Here is a 23293-nt window from a genome sequence, read left to right on the forward strand (position 1 = left end):
GTGCCAATATTTTTGGCCACAACTAATTGTTAGCTCTCTCACATTCTGGGGTACTACCAAAGGAATACTGCTTCATGTGCTATCACATATTCAGCAAAAGGTGTTTCTTGTTTTGAGATATGTATGAATAGTTCATATAGATGAACAAATGTTGGTCTTGTGGGTCTTTATCACTCCCAGGGACAGAAATATTTAACAAGACTTGGGAGCCCGTTGGTCCATTGCACCAAATTTTCATTGGTCTCCACTGCCTTGTAGCATACCTGCCTGCCAGACTCGGGGGGTGGGGTTTTTTTTTTTTTGGATCTTCAGAGTCTTTTGGGTCCTCTGGATCTCTTTAGTCATCAGGGACGTTTGGGTCTTGTGGGTCCTCTGTGTCTTTGGGGTCTTTGGGGTGTTTTGGGCCCACGGGTTTTTGTGGTCATCTGGGTCTTTTGGCTCCTCGGGAACTTTGAGGTCTTCTGGGTCTTTTTTTGGGGGTCCTCTGGGACTTTTGGGTCATCTGGGTCTTTACGGGCTTTGGAGGCTTAGGGGTCTTAAAGGCTCTTCAGAGGTCGAAGGGGTCTCAGGAGTCTAAAGAGTTGAAAGGTGCATTTCTATAATACATAATACATAATTCATTGATAGACGTATGTAATATTAATAGACACATAAAGTATGACACACACACACACACACACACACACACACACACACACACACACACACACACACACACACACACACACACACACACACACACACACACACACACACACACACACCCATTTATAGTACATTACATTATACTGCTAATGGGTTAAAATTCATACCATCTAGTTCAATATGGAATATAATCTTCCGCTTGGCTGATCAAAAGCTGTCCATAAAGTTTTAGCAGTAAGTCCCCTCGGCAGCCCAATTCCCTGCTGGAGAGAGTTTAACTCCAAGATGTCACCCTAAACTTGTGTCAGGGAGAAGATGTTAAAATTTGCTCCCGTAGGGAAATACCGTCTGGAACAGCGTTTGTCTGTCCATATGTATGTATGTATATGTATGTATGTATGTATGTATGTATGTATGTATGTATGTATGTATGTATGTATATGTATGTATGTATGTATGTATGTATGTATATGTATGTATGTATGTATGTATGTATGTATGTATGTATATGTATGTATATGTATGTATGTATGTATGTATGTATGTATATGTATGTATGTATGTATGTATGTATATGTATGTATGTATGTATGTATGTATATGTATGTATGTATGTATATGTATGTATGTATGTATGTATGTATATGTATGTATGTATGTATGTATGTATGTATATGTATGTATGTATGTATGTATGTATGTATGTATGTATGTATATGTATGTATGTATGTATGTATGTATATGTATGTATGTATGTATGTATGTATGTATGTATGTATGTATGTATGTATGTATATGTATGTATGTATGTATATGTATGTATGTATGTATGTATGTATGTATGTATGTATGTATATGTATGTATGTATGTATGTATGTATGTATGTATATGTATGTATGTATGTATGTATGTATGTATGTATGTATGTATGTATATGTATGTATGTATGTATGTATGTATGTATGTATGTATGTATGGTGCATGTCACTTCTGCAGACATTTTGCAGATTTATTACCTTTAAAATGCATTTTCTCTGCAAACGTTGGACCGATTGACATGAAATTTTCACCATCGGAGTGCGTCCTCCTGTAGAATTTTTAATGATAAAATTATAGGTCACGTGGTACGGGTGCCATCTTGGAAAAACCGAAAAACTTTGCACCTCTATGTCTCCGAAACTCCGCACCTCTACTATGTCTTTGGGAACCATAACCTGCAAGAAGTAAGTCAGTCAGTAATACAGATCGTTCAGTCGGTGGTGAAATTTCCTAAATCCTCAATTTTCATCCAATTGACTTGAAATTTGAAGAGGACTTGCATATCTGGCCACTGAATTCAACCACCTAGTATTTTTGAGGTCAACATAGGCCAAAAGGTCAACATAGGCCAAATTTATAAAATCCTCAATTTTCATCCGATTGACTTGAAATTTGAAGAGGACTTGCATATCTGGTCACTGAATTCAGCCCGAACTATTTTTGAGGTCAACATAGGCCAAAAGGTCAACATAGGCCATGTTTCTAAAATCCTCAATTTTCATCTGATTGACTTGAAAATTGAACAGCATTTGTACAGTGCCTCACTGAATTTGGTAACCAACTGTTTTAAGGTCAAAAGGTCAAAGGCCAACTCAAGGTCAAACTTATAAAATCATCATTGTTCATCTGAAAAATCGTCACTTTTCTTCCTATTGACCCGAGCTTTGATCAAGATTGTCAATTTTAATGAAATGGACAATTTGCTGTATCAGTGGAAACTTTCGGGGGTTGGGGAGGGGGGGGGGGGCAGATTTTGCAAGTGTCGTGCTCTGCATGACGTCTTCGTGTTTGAGATATTGTGGAATCTTTCATGTCCATAACCTAAATTCAGTCAGGAAAGTTGTCTTTATATCCCTCCATATACCTTAGATTAAAGCTAAGATTAGTAGAATTACATAAGAGCCAGCACTATTAGATTCATATCCAACTGTTCCTGAAATAACTTGTCATTGGGGTGAGGTGGTTGTGTGGGGGGTGGTGGTTGTGTGGGGGGTGGTGGTTGTGTGGGGGGTGGTGGTTGTGTGGGGGTGGTGGTTGTGTGGGGGGGTGGTGGTTGTGTGGGGGTGGTGTGGGGGGTGGTGGTTGTGTGGGGGTGGTGGTTGTGTGGGGTGGTGGTTGTGTGGGGGGTGGTGGTTGTGTGGGGGTGGTGGTTGTGTAGGGGGTGGTGGTTGTGTGGGGGTGGTGGTTGTGTGGGGGGTGGTGGTTGTGTGGGGGGTGGTGGTTGTGGGGGGGTGGTGGTTGTGTGGGGGGTGGTGGTTGTGTGGGGGTGGTGGTTGTGTGGGGGGTGGTGGTTGTGTGGGGGGTGGTGGTTGTGTGGGGGTGGTGGTTGTGTGGGGGGGGTGGTGGTTGTGTGGGGGTGGTGTGGGGGGTGGTGGTTGTGTGGGGGTGGTGGTTGTGTGGGGTGGTGGTTGTGTGGGGGGTGGTGGTTGTGTGGGGGTGGTGGTTGTGTAGGGGGTGGTGGTTGTGTGGGGGTGGTGGTTGTGTGGGGGGTGGTGGTTGTGTGGGGGGTGGTGGTTGTGGGGGGGTGGTGGTTGTGTGGGGGGTGGTGGTTGTGTGGGGGTGGTGGTTGTGTGGGGGGTGGTGGTTGTGTGGGGGGTGGTGGTTGTGTGGGGGGTGGTGGTTGTGGGGGGGGGGGTGGTGGTTGTGTGGGGGGTGGTGGTTGTGTGGGGGGTGGTGGTTGTGTGGGGGGTGGTGGTTGTGTGGGGGGGGTGGTTGTGGGGGGGTGGTGGTTGTGTGGGGGGTGGTGGTTGTGTGGGGGTGGTGGTTGTGTGGGGGGTGGTGGTTGTGTGGGGGGTGGTGGTTGTGGGGGGGGTGGTGGCTGTGTGGGGGTGGTGGTTGTGTGGGGGGTGGTGGTTGTGTGGGGGGTGGTGGTTGTGTGGGGGGTGGTGGTTGTGGGGGGGGTGGTGGTTGTGTGGGGGGTGGTGGTTGTGTGTGGGGTGGTGGTTGTGTGGGGGGTGGTGGTTGTGGGGGGGTGGTGGTTGTGTGGGGGGCGGTGGTTGTGTGGGGGGTGGTGGTTGTGTGGGGGTGGTGGTTGTGTGGGGGGTGGTGGTTGTGTGGGGGGTGGTGGTTGTGTGGGGTGTGGTGGTTGTGTGGGGGGTGGTGGTTGTGGGGGGGTGGTGGTTGTGTGGGGGGTGGTGGTTGTGTGTGGGGTGGTGGTTGTGTGGGGGGTGGTGGTTGTGGGGGGGGTGGTGGTTGTGTGGGGGGTGGTGGTTGTGTGGGGGGTGGTGGTTGTGTGGGGGTGGTGGTTGTGTGGGGGGTGGTGGTTGTGTGGGGGGTGGTGGTTGTGTGGGGTGTGGTGGTTGTGTGGGGGGTGGTGGTTGAATTCAATCATACTCATGTAATTAAGAAATACATGGTGTTTTTCTTTTATGTGCCTTCGTATAATCAAATTGAGATTGTGATTTCATTACTCTGATCTTATGCACCTTGTGTTTCTTGCAGCAGAGTGTGAACAGGTTAGTCATGCGAAGGTTGATACGGATTGCCTGAAAAAACATCAAAATGATGACAATGCCATTGTTGGTAAATATCTCATCATTCTAACAATTTTTATTGTGTTGTTATATTTCCCCATAATTGTTTTTCTAATTATGTAATGATGTTTTTACTGTATTACATTGGTATAAGAGAAACTGTTTTTCAGATTGCAAAGCGACAGGATACTGGCATATGAAATTCAGTTGCAACAAGAAGGCCTGGAGAAACAACGTAACATTACAAGGTAACTGAAATAATAATTACATTCGCAAAGGAGAGGGTATTGAATTGGGGTCCGTTTGTTTGTATGTTTGTCTGCACAGAATGTGAGTATGTCCATTAATTACATACTATTGAAATGATAATGGGAATGACAATGATACATTACTATATTGATAATAACATAATAATAATTATAATAACAATGATAACTAGAACTGCCACTTTACAACTGCTGGCAGTTATGACCGGTTTACCCCGCCTTCCCGCTTTCATACAACTTCGCTTTTGATACAACCCCGATATACACACACACATGCACACACACACACACACACACACACACACACACACACACACACACACACACACACACACACACACACACACACACACACACACACATCTCCCCTCCCCCCCCCCCTGCACACACACACATACACACACCTTCACACACACACCCCTCCCCCCACACCCCCACCTCCCACCAACACACACGCATGCACACACACATCCACCCCCCCCCCCACACACACACATACCCCCCCCCCCCACACACACACACACGCACACATCATATACACACACACACACACACACATCACCATCCCCCCCATACACACACACACACACACACACACACACACACACACACACACACACACACACATACACACACACACACACACACACACACACACACACACACACACTTCCCCACATTTTACAACAACCCCGCATTCAAATTATAATATTTTTTTCTCCAACAATTTATCACGAGATGATGCTCAAAAAATTTCAACCTAATCGGATGGTTTTGTACATGTCGAATTATGACGTCATAATGGAGGCAAATATTACATCATAGTTCACATGGCTTATTCTCCATGGATAGTTCTTTACAATGAGATGTGTCTCAATCTTTTTCTACTCAGCGCTTTTGGAGATATATAGATGTAAAATTTTTCGGTTTTCCCAAGATGGCGGCTGTACCACGTGGCCTGTGACGTCATACTTATCCTCAAAAGATTTTTCATGCCCAGGGGCACCTATGGCTGAAAATTTCATGTCAATCCGTGCAAAGACTGCAGAGAAAGCGATTTTTAAAAGAAAATAAACCTGAAAATCACAGAGCCAGAATTATTTATTTGGTCTGGGAAGCCGACAATGCCTTCATGGCTATACATGTGATAAATTAATTAATTGCGCACAACTCGAAGCATCTTCTTCTTCATGCAATAACAACTTCTAGCTTCCAGACCGTACATCCAATCATCTTGAAATTTTGCACACTTGTTACTCTTCATGACTTCTACTATAGCATGAAGTTTCATGTCGATCAATGAAGTGATTCAAGAGATATCCATTTTAAAAAAATATTTTCGTTTAATTAACGATATCTGCCAAACCACGTGCCCTATCGCAAATTCCAAAAGGACATTTTAGTAGACTGACATGCTGAACAGATCTGTGAAGTTTCCCCTCGATTGGATCACAAATGAGGGAGGAGCTAGGCTTTAAAGGTTTATGCTTAAAAACGTCATAACTCTGAAACCATGTGACACATGACATCATCCTCGTTGACTTTTTTGTTCGTCATGGGTATGCGATTCTGCCTGCAAAGTTTGGCCTCGACCTGTTCAGGCGTTTTGGAGAAAATTGAATTTTAGTGTTTGTCACTCAAAACAATATGGCGGCCGAACCACATGACCTGTGACGTCACATTTACCATTAAAATATTCTACAGACCGAGTCCCTCCTATGGTGAAAATGTGCTCTCTATCGGTCCAATCATTGCAGAGAAAATGTTTTTAATGGAAATTACTCATTAAAATGGCAGTAGCACTCACTGCCTGGTAAGAAAAATGTTGCGTTTCTTCTTCTTTCAACAATAAAGACTTCTAACTTCGAGACCATACAACCAATCATGTTGAAATTTTACATACATGTTCCGCTTGATGAGTGCTACATTGCATTAAAAATTCAAGAGGTTCAAGATTTAGAAGCTTTTTAGGATTTTCCTTCAATTAATCTATTGCGGCCAAACCATGCGACTTATCAAAACGTATCAAGTATGATTTAAATGTCCCCCCCATGGGGAGTATTTGTGTAAAGTTTCCACTCGATAACTTCACAAATTATGGAGAAGATAGCATTTTTAGTTTATGCTTAAAAACGTCATAACTCTGAAACCATGTGACGCATGGCTTCATGATCGTTGAACTTTTTGTTTGTCATGGGTATGTGATTATGCATGCCAAGTTTGGGCTTGATCTGTTCAGCCGTTGCGGAGAAAAATGGGTTTTCGTGTTTTTCGTGAAAAACAATATGGCGGCCGAACCATGTGACGTATGACTTCGAATTTTTTTGCATTCTGAGTTTTTTTTAACGAAGGATCTGGGGAAAAAATATCATTTTCGTGGGAGCAAAGATGTGTTTGACGAATTATAACGTCTTAACGTTAGCATTTTTAATACACTAAATAAACATGTTTTTGGTCCCATTGCAGAGTTCTTTAGAATGAGCCATTATTCAAATTTTTCCATTGAGCCGTTTCAGAGATATACACTAGAGGGGCAAAGTTGAAGGTGTTTTACAAGATGGCGCCCATACCACATGACCTATGACGTCAAAATTAGCATAAAAAATTATACGAGACTAGCTGATCATTTGGTGAAAATTTCCTGTCAATCCGACCAGTGGTTGCTGAGAAACTTCATTTTAAAGTTTTCGGAGGTGCAAAATAGGGTGGAAGAATAAGAAAAATAAAAACATATGTCACCCACAGGGTGAACCGTATCTTGCCCCTGCATCTGTCTATTTTACCTTTTGGTCAAAATTGAATGACCTTCAAAATGACCTTGAAGGTCAAGGCCGATCGACACCAAAAACTAATCAGCTGAGCGCCATACCACACCCTATATACCCACCAAGTTTGGAGATCATAAGATCAAAGTTACTCAAAAAATAATGGTTTCGTTGACCTCCATGATTGACCGCAAAGTGACCTTGACCTTTGACCTTGACCTTAATAATTTCGTATGGTGAATAGTATGTCTTCATGACCAACGCACATGAAATATTGAAAGATTTTGATGAGAACTGAGGAAATAATTTTTTCATGAAAATTCCGTTTTTTCGTCATGACGTCATCAAATGACGTCATAGCGTCAAACTGTTTACAGATCTGGGAAGCACTCATCAAGGGCATTCATATGAGGTATTACTCGATATGGTACCTACGATTTCAAAATTTGACCTTGGGGTCAATAATTTTCGACCTCAGCGCTAACCATGAACGTCAAGGCCGTTCGCCACCAAAAACTGATCAGCTGTGCACTAGACCATATACTACAATATTGTAAAGTTTCGAGCTGATTCGACTAACAATACTCCAAACATAAGGGTTTAGTTGACCTCCATGATTGGCCGCAAAGTGACCTTGACCTTTGACCTTCACCTTCATAATTTTGTGTGCTAAAGGGTATCTCTAAAAGACTCTGATATGCGAACTTACAAGAGTTTCCAAAGGGAACTGTGCTCTACAGAGTGACCTAAACAATGCGAACTAAAGCAATACAATATACATGAAAAGTGCAGTTTTTTCGTCATAACGCCGTCAAATGACGTCACATTGTCAAACTAGTTATATGTTTGGAAAGCACTCAACAAGGGCTTCAATTTGAGGTACTACTCGATATGGTAACTGAAACTTGAAAATTTTACCTTTTGGTCAAAATTGAATGACCTTTAAAATGACCTTGAAGGTCAAGGCCGATCGACACCAAAAACTAATCAGCTGAGCGCCATACCACACCCTATATACCCACCAAGTTTGGAGATCATAAGATCAAAGTTACTCAAAAAATAAGGGTTTCGTTGACCTCCATGATTGACCGCAAAGTGACCTTGACCTTTGACCTTGACCTTCAAAATTTTGTGTGCTGAAGGGTATCTCTATAGGACTCTGATATGCGAAGTTACAGGAGTTTCCAATAATAACTGTGGTCTACAGAGTGATCTAAACGTGAAAAAAAAATGATTAACCACAAACAAAAAAACAAAAAAATAAACCTATGTCACCCACAGGGTGAACCGTATCTTGCCAAAATGTGAACATGAGTGACTTGCTTCAGGTCACACTGAGGTGAACAGAACTGCTATCCACTAGAAGCGACTCTTTGAGGAATGTCTGCCCACGAGATATTGAAAGATTTTGATGAGAACTGAGGAAATAATTTTTTCATGAAAATTCCGTTTTTTCGTCATGACGTCATCAAATGACGTCATAGCGTCAAACTGTTTACAGATCTGGGAAGCACTCATCAAGGGCATTCATATGAGGTATTACTCGATATGGTACCTACGATTTCAAAATTTGACCTTGGGGTCAATAATTTTCGACCTCCAGCGCTAACCATGAAGGTCAAGGCCGATCGCCACCAAAAACTAATCAGCTGAGCGCCGGACCATATACTAGATTCCCATGAAGTTTGGAGACGATCCGATCAAAGTTACTCAAAAAATAACGATTTCAACATTTGACCTTGGGGTCAATAATTTTCGACCTCCAGCGCTAACCATGAAGGTCAAGGCCGATCGCCACCAAAAACTAATCAGCTGAGCGCCGGACCATATACTAGATTCCCATGAAGTTTGGAGACGATCCGATCAAAGTTACTCAAAAAATAAGGGTTTCGTCGACCTCCATGATTGACCACAAAGTGACCTTGACCTTTGACCTTGACCTTCAAAATTTTGTGTGCTGAAGGGTATCTCTATAGGACTCTGATATGCGAAGTTACAGGAGTTTCCAATAATAACTGTGGTCTACAGAGTGATCTGAAGGTCAAGGTCAAAGGTCAAGGTCGACCTCCAGCGCTAACCATGAAGGTCAAGGCCGATCGCCACAAAAAACTAATCAGCTGAGCGCCGGACCATATACTAGATTCCCATGAAGTTTGGAGACGATCCGATCAAAGTTACTCAAAAAATAACGATTTCAACATTTGACCTTGGGGTCAATAATTTTCGACCTCCAGCGCTAACCATGAAGGTCAAGGCCGATCGCCACCAAAAACTAATCAGCTGAGCGCCGGACCATATACTAGATTCCCATGAAGTTTGGAGACGATCCGATCAAAGTTACTCAAAAAATAAGGGTTTCGTCGACCTCCATGATTGACCACAAAGTGACCTTGACCTTTGACCTTGACCTTCAAAATTTTGGGTGCTGAAGGGTATCTCTATAGGACTCTGATATGCGAAGTTACAGGAGTTTCCAATAATAACTGTGGTCTACAGAGTGATCTAAACGTGGAAAAAAAATGATTAACCACAAACAAAAAAACAAAAAAAAAAACAAACAAAAAAACAAACATACAAGCTGACTAATACATCTTGCAAAAACTTCGTTTTGGCAAGATAACAAACAAACAAACATACAAGCTGACTAATACATCTTGCAAAAACTTCGTTTTGGCAAGATAACAAGATAATAATAATAAGAAAAACTTATATGTGTACCAATCAAATTTAATCTTACTACCCGGTACTTCTGCTTCTTCTTCTTTCATCACAACTGAATGTTTTGGCCAATAATTATTGACATTTTGAAGCATTATGATTGTGTAGTGTTTTTATTGCCTTATTTGGTGTGGAAAAACAAGTAATGCTTATATGGAGGACAGTATTTTAAAAAGCACTAATCGCTTGTTTTTTTGTGGAACCAACAATCAGTAGAACCTACTGTTACTCTTCTATTAGATCTGAATTGGCTTTAAATTCATCACACGGGCTGGCAGAACATAATGACGCCATTGAGTGGTGTTTTACTGTACTTTAACAAAGCATTGTCTGAGTTCCATTGCATCAAATTTTGTTTAAACCTAGAAACACCCGCTCCCTTCGGGAGCATTGCCAAGTTGTTCCCCCCACTCCCTTGCAGGAGGGCAGGCAGGGAGGGAAGGGGTAAGCTTACCCTGGGTACTACGAACACATATTATGTAAAATTTGGTGGAGATCGGGTCAGCACTGGTTTTTTTTCTATCATTTTCAGATTACATACATACATACATATATACACACAGATAATTGTCGGATTTAATATTGTAGGATAATTGCTTCTAATCAATCAATTCAGTGTGACATATATTACTCGTATATGAACCAATGCATTTATTGCAGCATTTATCATTGTAATTTATTCCCTAAATTTATGTTTGCTTCCAAATATGTTATCTTTAGTGTATACTGTATATACATATACTATTTACTACGTATATATTGAACATCTATCTATAATTCCAGTAATCTCTGTGTGTCTGTGTGTGTGTCTGTGTGTGTGTATGCGACCGCTGTTTCTCGACAACTACCGGTCCGATATACTTGAAACTTGCCAGGTATATTGCTGGGGACCCGAGGATGTGCCTTTTCAAGGTTTGAAATTAATCGGACAAGTAGTTACCGAGCTATGGCGATTTCTTTACCAAACTCCGCAAGCCGTTCGCTTTGGACCAAACCATTTCATGTAAATAGAGGGGGGGGATTGTCACCGTACTCGCAAGCCGTTCGCTTTGGACCAAACCATTTCATGTAAATAGAGGGGGGGGATTGTCACCGTACTCGCAAGCCGTTCGCTTTGGCTTTGCGAATGGACCAAACCATTTCATGTAAATAGAGGGGGGGGATATAATTTTAGATATATATATAGTACGGGCATGCCCTAGTACATATAAATACAGGCACTGGTTATAGCGAGGCGGCCAACACAAAAACCCATTCACATTGTGATCTCTCTCTCTTGACAGATACAATCATGACATTTTGCAGTGATGTTCTTATATAGATACTTTTTGAATACAGTGAGTAAGCCAACTCAAAATTCAACATGTCAGCCATTCTTTTTCAAAATAACCACCAAAATGGCTAAAATGTGCCGTAAACTTTATAATATTGAATTTTGGACGAATGAGTGAGTATTTTCAATTTACCTTAATTAAATCAATTTTTTTAATGGCTGCCATCTTGAATTTTGAGTTGTTTAAATTTAGAGTATCTATATAAGAGCACAACTGCTAATTTCATGCTTGTATCACAATGTGAACGATTCGCCCTAATATTGGGTGTTATCTGCCTAGCTATTAGCTAATAATCCATCTTGTAGTCTGATGGAGTCAAACTTAACGCCACTCATCTCATCTGTTTTGCAGCTAGAACTCTTCTGGACAAATTCTTCATTGAAAAGGAACTTGTTGGTAAGTCTCTTTTACATTACCATACAGCTTAGTATTTACGGTTTGTATAATTCTGTTGCAAAGTGTTTTTTTTTCCTTTTATCAATCTGCTATTAAATATTTGAATTATATCCTTTCTTTTAAAATAAATGATCTGTTCTGAAAAATTTGTATTCACGAAACACGAATAAAACTTATTCAAAAGCAATGCAGACAATAAAAGTTGCTTCTGAAATATAAGAAGTAAAATTTCAAATAAAGTAGAATGGCACTCGGTAGAGCGCGTACCCCCGCCAAGCTGAAAAGTTTACGTTTTTTACCCACTGATGGGCCAGATCTGGATGCGGACCTGAACCACAATCGAATTGCCTCGTTATTGACACCAAACCAACTCGTCCACCGAGTTTAGTCATAAATCGTCCACAACTTATTGAGATATCGTGTTGTATATCGGTTTTGGCCCTATACTTCAATGGTGAAGAATCACTTAAAATAAAAATATATATTGTATTTGGATTCAGATCTTCACAAAAATCGAATCAATTCTTCCATTTTGGTTAGGCAGCACGACATCATAATGCGAATGCAGACTTTGTGTACATTCCATTTCTTTCTTCAATTCATGTACTACCTCTGCCGTCTCCTCAACCCCAATTTCGATTTCCCATATCATTTTTCAATCCCCCAATTTGGTTTCCCAATTGCTCTCTGGTACCCCTTGCTTCGTCCCTCATTTGCTCCAATTGTTCTCCCATTTTGTCAATACTGTCATTCTATTTTTTTCATTTCCGCCATGAATTGCGGAAGGAAGAATTGAAGGAAGAAGGAATCAAGGAACCCAACCTCCCCACCAAGGTTCATTCGGATCCGTCTTCAACTTTTTGAGATATTGTGCTATATGTTCTTCACAGGATGTCGACTTCTCCCTTGCCGTTCATACCTGGCATATAGTGGATATCCTCTAATCACACAGTCAATACATTGTTAATAATGGAACCCTCTGCTCTCCTTTCCTTTCTCAGTAATGGCTAGAGTGCATCACGCAGTCTTGGGCCGAGTTTTGTTCTTCATCTACAAAGCAACCTCTCTGATGCTCTAGTAACACCTTCTCTTCCATTTTGCAGATGATTTCATGTTGTCTCATTCAGTACCCCCATCCCACCTGCAGGCTGCAGCTTTTCACTCAATGTTAATATGGAAGTGATTAGCTATAGTCTTTTCCATGGAACATGGTTTTCAATCCTGGCAAATCTTACATTCTCATACTGTCATCTGGAAGTATCACCAAATGAACCAACCTACCTATTTCCATGGTCAGTCACTATAGAATATTGTTGCGGTTGTGCCATAAAGGCAAACCCCCTATAGTTAAATTGCATGCCAACATGTAGCCTGCGGTGGTTAGTTATTTTCTATTGAATGTAAAGATTAGCCCTTTCCCATTGTGTAGAAATCAAAACCAATATGCGTTGAAGTTAGACAGGATTTCAAACCCTCGTTGGTGAAGGGAAGCCATTTTTAATAAGCAGGAAGGCGTGGCCAAAAGCACGGCCCAGGTGAACAATGGCGAGCCGGGAACCCGTCGCCATGATGCGACAAGCCTCGGCCAATGGGAGGCTGTGGAACATTTTTCGCATGCGTGGGCGGATCTGGTAAAAGCCCATGCGGAGCGCATTATCATTCTCTTTGCATTGGGATTTTGCTGCACTACGACCTCCTGTTCTGAACTCTCTTTGCCTGGATTTCGCCACGTGGACGACACGACTCTCTTGGCCTTGGGATTTTGCTGCGCTACGAGCTCCTGTTCTGATTATCTTGCCTTGGATTTTGCCTCGTGGACGACACGATCTCTCTTGCCTTGGATTTTGCCTCGTGGACGACACGATCTCTCTTGCCTTGGATTTTGCCTCATGGACGACACGATCTCTCTTGCCTTGGATTTTGCCTCGTGGGCGACACGATCTCTCTTGCCTTGGATTTTGCCTCGTGGACGACACGATCTCTCTTGCCTTGGATTTTGCCTCGTGGACGACACCCTGCTCTGGACTCTCTTGTTTTGGCCCCACCACACGACACGTGTTTTGGCCTTTGTTCTTAGTCAACACCCATCGCTTCTGCGCCGATCTCTTGCACCATCCGGCTGACCTGCAAGCTTGTCTCACCTGCGCTGAAGTTCATCTACCTGTGCTGAAGTTCGTCCGTGCCGACTTCGAGGCAGCGGTTCGTCCTTCGGACCTGACCTCGTCCAGGCTGCACGTGAGGACCGAACTGCGCACAGCAGACCACGTGGCCAATTGCGAGGAATCCCAGCACGTACATCGGTACGCCCTTAACCAGTGTCTTTTCCCCTGTGTGAGAGTGAGTGTGAAGGCGCCAAGTCGGGGTTATTATTAAGTAAGAATTGGTAAGCTGTATCTTCGTCTCTGTTTCTCTGTGCCTTCCAAATAAAAGGCTGTACATTTTGTTGTTACTTTCCAACCTGTTCGGTACGTCCTTTCACCAATTGGTCGAGCATCATCCGAGACCGAATTTGGCTAGATTCAGGTCCATAAATCTCGTGGGGGTAACGCCGCTTTCCACACCGTGCAAATCCGCTTGGCACCCGCAAGGTGTGGGAAAGTGAGGGTTCGATCGCGCGGTTCTTCGGCACGCGCGTGCACCTTGATCCATGCACCTTGAAGGTATTCGTGATTCTCCGGTATTAACCGAGGGGAATCACGCAACAAAATTGTTGTCAAGAAGGGGGATTTTTGAACCACCACTGCAACAATATGTTCCATCTCTTGAATTTTCAAGCCTCACTATCAGTATCAGTCAAGACCCTCTCATTGGTTGACCACATAACAAAGCTGATATTCAAAGCTAACTGTCCACTGGGAATCCTCTGTTATTCCAATTAATTTCTTTAAAATACAGAACTACGAACAACCTACAAGGCCTACTTTGCACATCATTGACAGACTGCTAATCTTTTAGCTAAAACAAAAATCCTGCTTACTGCCCACCTCCACTCTTTAATTGTCCCTCTTTTTCCCCATTTGACCCTCTGGAGAGAGTTAATTCACATTCTTCTCTCAAGGGCTTCAGACTATGCACCACCATTTCCCATCACCCCCCATTCCTACCCACAATCTTTTCTACCCCCATTAACTCTACGTAACCAATCCCCTTACTGTGTTTCCTCCTATTCTATCTTCTCTCTTTATACCGTTCATTCATTCCAATGCTTGTGTCCAATTTGGCCCACATTATATGATTACTTAGTCTTTTACCTTTCGCGACCATACTTTTAGATCCATAAGGCAAGAGATCCTGTCTATAAAAAAATAAATTGCAAACATAATCACAATCTCAACACTCCTGAATGCTCAACATGATGAACTGCCGTATTGATTGTGAAATTGTGTTGCCCTCTCCTGACCCAGACTGTGCCAAGAAATCATGCTATGAGAAGATGAGCGACTGCCTGAGAGGATATTACAGACAGGCAGCTGAAAGTAGTGGTTAGTCTTCAAACTTGCATGTGCTATGTTTCTAATGTTCCCATGTTTTTCTGTTTTATATTACGAGGCTCATGGAAGAACATATAATGCCATTGCAGGAAGTGAGAGATACATCTCTTGGATGGATGTTAAACTGGGTGTTTTGCCTGATAGCGTTAGTTAGTGGACCTTAAACACCCTATGGTGTCACTCATGAAGAGTAGGCAGATTATTGCCCGAACCTTGGCTAAATTCCCAATTTCTATCCTGACTGACTGCTGGATGGCAATGGCAAACCACCAAGTATAACTCTAATCGTCACCCTTGCCCAGGAATTACTTTGGTAGCACAGACACATTGCACAGATTGATGATAGAAGTCATGATTTGCAGTGCTCAAGGGGATTAGACCGACAGTACAAGCAGTAAATGTTCTCCTTTTTGCTATTTTTCACAATTTATACAGATAACGGTTAATGCAAAATGTTAACAACAATGTATGGGATGGTTAATATACTGAAAAAGCAGAAGTGAGGAGTGGGTAGTACTTAGAGACAAACAAGAGTAGAAAAGTCAATCAATGGAGTCTCCAATTTGATGGGCAGTTCTGAAGATGAACAGATGGACATATACAAACATCATGCAAAAAGCCATATCACTCAAATGTAACTTTTTGAATAAAAGGTCTAGACTCTAGATGATCACAACATCACATGTATCGTCTCATGCCTTGCTGATATGTCGAGTAAATGTTAATGCTTTTAATCCTATTTGTTATGTTTCAGGAATTTAAATAACTAGTACACACACTTCTTATGGGAGCAGGAGGAAAGGTTATGTTATTATCTTCTTCGGGGTATATAGGTCACAGTAGATCTATGCTATGGTCCGTTAGTTTGTGGTGGACGCATAAGCATATAATGCTTCAAGGATGTCGGAATTCCTCCAGATTTCTTTCACTTTAGTGTTAAACAACAGTAGCAACTGTTTAGAAAGGTAACCATATGTGTTTGTGGTTTATAAATTTTTTTTACTTCCAGTGGGGGTGCCCAACAAAAAACCCACAAAAAGCTATTTATACATGTTAACACTGCATTTGTCCAAGGAAGAAAAACTCCTTGGGGATGGGGGATATTATTAGTAGAAATATTGTTTTGTAATAACATTAATATTGTTATGTCGGTGGGTACGGCATATATAGATTTAGGTAGATCTGTATAGGTATCATGCTCCGGTTGTCGTGGGTAGCTAGAACTATCTCGATGTAAATAAGTAGAGGACCTGTCCAGACCGGATGTCAGATAAGTTGGGTATGTGTCCCCGCCATGAGGGGGCGGGGCTTGTTAACTAACGTAGGGATTATGCTAATTCCATTGTACGTCGTCCCCTCTGTGAACATACCTGTGTCCCGTATGGCAACACATCACATACATTAGCTAGATCCATTAGTGCACCACATTAAATAATTCCCCGCCGCCACAATGACTGACCGAAAAGACCGACAGCAACGGCCGCACAGTGGTACACCATGGTGATCAAACATTGACCAGGCAGGCTCAAAGCCACGCCCAGGAGAACTCGTGATTGACAGGAGGGGAGGGGCGAGCAACACCAAGAGCACCGATTGGAGGGTAAATAAGGACTTGTGATTGGCCACCGACCAATAGCATGGGAGCAGGGCATAAAGCGCTCGGCCAATGAGAGGCGACTAACGTGATCGGAAGATTCGAGAAGAGAGCTGACGTCAGAGGACGATCAGAAGAATGACTGGCTGACTGGCATTTTCTTTCTTTGCCTCTGCCTGTTTCGCCTCTGCTTTTCTCTCCCTTTGCCCTCTTGCCCTGAACTGTCCCTTTGTGCTGGACCCTCTCTTGTGTTGGACCTCGTCCTGTTTGGACCCTCGCTCGTTGGAAGGACGTTGGCGCGCCGACGATTCTCTTACCCGGATTCACGCACAAACCTCGTGAACGATCACGCGGGGACACGAGGCTTGGCGTGCAGTGGTGTCCGTGGGCCTGGTGGAGCGCGAACCGGGGCGGAACGAGGCCTACTTCCCACTAACCGGAGCCGCGGTCGGATGACTGTGCTTGGAGCCGGACCATCCTTGACGACTGCAGACTACTGATTGAGATAAGCTTGCATTCACAGACACAACGAAACGGTTATTTTATTATTCATTGTTCCTGTGTTGTGTATTTGAAGTGAGGTGTGGGGACGTCCCGATTTAGGATATTTTTTAGACATTGTTCTCGGGTTCCATAAAATAAATAGTTTATTTTTGTACATAATTCTGTGTTCGTGTGAGTTTAATCACTTTGCAGGTTGAAGACGCTGGCACGTGCGTGGACCGTGAGGTAAATCTCGCCGCTTCTTCTTCCTCTTTCCTTCTTCTTCCCATGCATGTATAGGAAATCCGCCATTGATCGTCGCCTCGGAGTTAAAGCTCGTTTTGGCTATCCGCGATTCCCCGGTCTTAACCAAGGGACAATCGTGCGACAATATTATGTTATTATCATTGTTGTTGTTATTACTTTTGTTATTTGAAGTGGCCTTGGAAAAATGCCACAACACGCTATCACTGCATTTGTCCAAGGATGGAAAACCCCCTTGGGAGGGGGGCATATGAAGTCACTACAACCTCCATCGTGTGACCCTTAGTCCTCTTGTCAAGTTTGGTTGAGATTGAATAAGTAACGACTGAATGTATTGTGGTCAGACAGACAGACACCAAATTGCGTATTTTTGTATGATGATGGCATCTAGTATGACAGCATCTGTGACAGAAAGCTTCTGTAAAACGTGTCTGAAGTCCCAATAAGTCAACGATATATAAATATAATAAATAACCACCTTTAGAGGCCATTTTTCCCCACAAAGCGGGGGTTGGCCTTTTTCGGGGACCGTGGTTGTTGTTGTTTTTTTGGTCCCCTTTGATATGCAGAAGAAAAATGCAAGATATATTACACTAATATTTTTTTGTATTTTTTTTCCAACATTTGTCTCAAATTGACAACTGTTTAGCGACTGACGTTGTCCTTTATGGGAGGAAAATGGATGTGCACCATCACTTTCAGGCAGGAGTACCACTAAACAATGTCGCAGTTATACAGAAGCTATTGCTTTTAGATTGACGTGTCACATTTCAAATCCTTGCGATGGAGAGAGAAGGTGCCATTTTCTTAGAGAATGCATCATCAGGTGCTCCTGGACTCTGTGTCTTTCTCTCCTCACAAGGTGGAGAAGTTTCTGTCAAACCTCGATTCTGATTCTGCAACTGGACCAGACGGCATCAGCCCACAGGTCCTAAAATCCTGCTCTGCCGCTCTTTCACACCCTCTCTCCATTCTCTTCACCCTCTCTTTGCTCAAGGTCATCTGCCATCTGCTTGGAAATCACCCAACATTACCGCTTCACACAAGAAAGGTGCAAAAACAGATCCTTGCGACAACAGACCAATCAACATGCTCCCAATAATCAGCAACGTCTTGGAATCGATCATCGCTTCTGACATCAAATCCTGCCTCTTCTCCAATGGCTTGATCTCAGATCATCAATTTGGATTCAGACCAGGTCATTCTACTCTGGACATGCTGCTTCTCCTGTTTCAACAATGGATGGAGGTCCTCAATGCCAAACAGGAAATCAGAGCTGTCTCCCTTGACATATCTCGTGCTTCGATACGGTCTGGCACCCCGTCCTGCTCACCAAACTCTCCTCGTATGGTATCCATGGAAACCTCCACGCATGGCTTGCAGACTTCTTTTCTGGTCACAGTCCACGTGTGGCCCTGAATGGAATTCTCTCTTCTCCCCTTCCTGTTCTGGCTGAAGTTCCTCAAGGCAATGTTCTGGGCCCTGTGATTTTTCTGGTCTTCATTGATGATCTCTCTGAGTCTCTGGAAAATCCTCTCTATCTCTTTGCTGATGACTCCACTCTCTGCCGCTCCATATCCCAACCCTCAGATCAACAGGCAGCAGCCTCTTCACTCTCTGCAGAACTGGACAAATTCACAAACTGGTCAAACAAGTGGAACATGTCTTTCGATCCTGACAAATCTCACACTCTTACTGTGTCTCTCCGAAAAGACCGTCTGGACAACCCTCCCATCTACTTTCTGAACAATTCTCTTGAAGAAGTTCTGTCACTGGAGCTTTTGGGTCTCACTATCTGCCATGATCTTTCCTGGGAAAACCACATTTCCAATCTGGCCTCCATAGCCAGTCACCGACTGGGCATCCTCCGTCGTGCGAAGTCCTTTCTTGGCACACCTGAGCCCCTCACCACATACAAGGCTTTCATCTGCAGCTCAATGGAGTACTGCTCTCCCCTCTGGGCCGGTGCTCCTGCCTCACACCTAGCTCGGCTTCACGTGGTTGAAACCAAAGCATTCAGAATCATTGGAATCTCCCACGATGAAGCTGATTCGGAGGGCCTTTCTCTCTCTCACCTCAGGCAGGTGGGTGGTCTTTCTGTCTTCGACCGACTCCTCTCCGGCCAAGCTCCCCCTGCTCTGTCTGTGCTCTGTCCCCCAAATATTCCTGCAGGACACACAAGATCTGCCAGCAACCCTCTTCTGGTGAAATTACCAAAATCAAGACTCTCTGCTCACCTTCACTTCTTCATTCCTCTTTTCTCCCACCTCTGGAACAAACTTCCACACTCTCTTCAATCCCACTCCTCCCTCCAGGTCTGTAAAACAGCTGTTCACCACCATCTCTTTTCTTCCCCCATCCAAAACCTTGATCTTTTCTACCCCTGTTAAAACACCCCAAGTCCGCCTCTTTAAATACCCAACTTCTTTCCTGAAATTCCTAGAAGTGTTCATTTGCTTTATACCGTGTACAGCTCCCTCCTCCCCCAGCCCTCCCCCTTCCACAGATCTACCGACATCCCTGTTCTCTTCTGTTGTGCTTGTGTACTTCCCTCTCTCCCCCTCTTGTCTTCCACTCCCTTCATTGCATGTTTTATGTGTCTGTGCATATGTTCATGTTAAATGTGTTAGCTCTTACACGAGCCTGCAATCTGTATTAAAATTTTTTTTTACGTGAGATTAAACCCTGGTTCCACAACTTTGAGCCCGAATTGAAGTCTCTTTTAGCAGAGAGTAATGATCCAACTTCTCCACATCCAAAAAAGGCCAAACACTAACAAGGGGTGATCAAAGTGATTCATATTCAGGCAGGAGTTAGGGTTAGGGTTAGGGTTAGGGTTAGGGTTAGGGTTAGGGTCGTTAGGGTTAGGGTTAGGGTTAGGGTTAGGGTTGTTAGGGTTAGGGTTAGGGTTAGGGTTAGGGTTAGGGTTAGGGTCGGTTTTTAATAACTCTTTAATAACTCGGTTTTTGGGTTAGGGTTAGGGTTAGGGTTAGGGTTAGGGTTAGGGATTTACCTTATCGCCATGGCAATGGCGGCAATTTTTAATAACTGCATAATCGGTTTTTAATAACTGCATTGAAATTTTGCTAAACAGGGCAGTTCTGTGGTGTAATAGTGAAATGTGTTAGTATTATTACGTGGTTATGTATGATCATCGCAGACCTGCAGCATGCAAAAATATACCATCTCCTCTAAACAATGTCCCCCCCCCCCTCCCCGCCCCCCTTCCCACGCCTCCTCCCCCCAAGCCCTCTCCCTTCCACACATCTCCCTGCTCTCAAATGTTATGTTTGTGTGCTTCCCATTCTCTCCCCATCTTGTTTTCCGCTTCCTCTTTTTATATATTTTGTTTGTCTGGTTGATTTGTTTGTGAAGTAAATGTTAGCTCTTTCACGAGCCTCGATTCAGTATACAAAAAAAAACAAAAAAACATCGAGTGCTAAAATTAATATTTGCAACCTGTTAATTTTCTGGAAGTGGGATGTTTTGGATTCCATGAAATACCATAGAAAGTGGCTGCACACAAGTATGACCAAATGCAAATCTCATGAAATATTTACAATTACATGATATCTCATGACCTTTTGCAGGATAGTGAAGTTTGCATAATGTTTATACATAAGAAATCAAAAGATTTAAATCTTGGTCCTTGATTGATTGTGCATAATGCCATAATTATGGATTTGGGATAGCTCTTTAAGTTTTTCATAATTATCCCAACGGATGTAATCATTTGGCATACAAATGAATGTATGCATACAAATGAATTTGTAATCATACAAATGATGTAATCATTTGGATGTAATCATGTAATCATTTAGGGATGTACCAGGCAAAGAACTCGCTTAATTTATGTGGTGTTTTGTGTGTGTGTGTGTGTGTGTGTGTGTGTGTGTGTGTGTGTGTCTATTTAGGGATGTACAATGACTTTGACATCGACGCTTAATTTATGTGGTGTTTTGTGTGTGTGTGTGTGTGTGTGTGTGTGTGTGTGTGTGTGTGTGTGTGTGTGTGTGTGTGTGTGTCTATTTAGGGATGTACAATGACTTTGACATCGAAAACTGCACATACATATCAAGGTCCTACCCCGAGTGTGAGTCTCTGGTTTCTCTGCCCACACAACTAATCACGCTTACCATATCTATAGATTAATGCAGTAATTTAAAGATTTAAAGGTGTGAAATCAATCATATATGAATGGAATATAACATTACCAACAGTCAATGGTAATGCAACACCAGATCCCAAAAAATGACACATGAAAGCTTGAAATTATGAGAGTTTCCAAAACCATTTGCAAGTTTCACATTGTTAATATTGCTCTTGCTTCATTCAAACAAGGAAGCATGTTTTGTTTCTGCCAGATGTGTAACCACAATCTTTTCCCTCTCCCGATCACCCGCTGACTCTATCCCTTTAGCTTGTGATGAGCACAATTGCACAGAGCAAATCAACCATTGCCAGACAATGCTCAATCCCAGCGTCTCTGGTGGGTTTATTAATGTTTCACAATCAAAATGTTGGAATGGTTTATATATTTATGATCCTTTTGGGAAAGAATTTCAGCGAAATAATTATTTTTGGAAACTCAGCATAAAACATAACTTATTCAATTCATTTAATTTTGTATATTAATGTTTAAAAATAAATAAAACGTATAATGTAAACTTGTATCATTCTGTTATTATCTCCATGCTAAAAAAAAACAAAACGTGGGAACATTGCAATTGGGTCTGTCTGCCTTGATGTTTGACTTTATACATTGGCTTTATCTATATACATTTGCTTTATACTTTTATAATTGGCTTTATCTATATACATTTGCTTTATACTTTTATAATTGGCTTTATACTTTATACATTGGCTTTATACTTTTATAATTGGCTTTATACTTTATACATTGGCTTTATACTTTTATAATTGGCTTTATCTATATACATTTGCTTTATACTTTTATAATTGGCTTTACACTTTATACATTGGTTTTATACTTTATAATTGGCTTTATACTTTATAATTGGCTTTATACTTTATAATTGGCTTTATACTTTATAATTGGCTTTATACTTTTATAATTGGCTTTATACTTTATAATTGGCTTTATACTTTATAATTGGCTTTAAACTTTATAATTGGCTTTATACTTTATAATTGGCTTCATACTTTATAATTGGCTTTATACTTTTATAATTGGCTTTATACTTTATAATTGGCTTCATACTTTATAATTGGCTTTATACTTTTATAATTGGCTTTATACTTTATAATTGGCTATAAACTTTATAATTGGCTTTATACTTTATAATTGGCTTTATACTTTTATAAATGGCTTTATACTGTTACGGATGCGGTTAGGATGTTAATTGGCCGAGCGGATGGCCGCCGCACCCGAACAGTTACCCCGACTAACCCGATTCCTGAACGTTGGCCAAAATCGCGCCACAGATATTCAATATGGGAAAAGACAAAGACGACGCGGATGTGAAGAAGAAGAAGGAGACAAAAAGGTTTGAAATACGATTATTATTTATTACTATTTACAGGACCAAAAGAAACCAAGGAAGAAGGAAAGATAATAAAATAAAGACAGAAGGAATCAAGGAGACACAGTGAAAATTCTAGCTTAACTAAACAGGCTTAACTTATACCCCAGGACAAGACACACAGAACAAACTCACGTACACAAGAAGGATGGAATGGCAGGGATGGTTTGGGACGGCAGAGGAGGGTCCAGGCAGATGGTAGGCGTCGAGGTCCCGCTCCAAGCGCGCACTCCGATCCACGCTTTTGGGTTGAGGCGAAAACCCGGCAAACACAGCCTCG

At 42.2% G+C, this 23293-nt stretch overlaps 1 protein-coding gene across 1 annotated transcript in view; it reads left to right on the forward strand.

Annotated features, from left to right (window-relative positions):
* LOC137431800 (uncharacterized) overlaps nucleotides 1-23293 on the forward strand; it is a 134737-nt gene that overhangs the window by 90715 nt on the left and 20729 nt on the right. The window contains exons 6-11 of the mRNA XM_068123515.2: nucleotides 4128-4208; nucleotides 4330-4407; nucleotides 11594-11638; nucleotides 15043-15120; nucleotides 21504-21563; nucleotides 21891-21959. Coding sequence (XP_067979616.2) covers nucleotides 4128-4208; nucleotides 4330-4407; nucleotides 11594-11638; nucleotides 15043-15120; nucleotides 21504-21563; nucleotides 21891-21959 — 411 coding nt within the window. The remainder of the gene's footprint in view (nucleotides 1-4127; nucleotides 4209-4329; nucleotides 4408-11593; nucleotides 11639-15042; nucleotides 15121-21503; nucleotides 21564-21890; nucleotides 21960-23293) is intronic.

This window comes from Myxine glutinosa, chromosome 7 (assembly GCF_964187855.1).
Source record: "Myxine glutinosa chromosome 7, kmMyxGlut1.1, whole genome shotgun sequence".
NCBI classification, from domain to species: Eukaryota; Metazoa; Chordata; class Myxini; order Myxiniformes; family Myxinidae; genus Myxine; species Myxine glutinosa.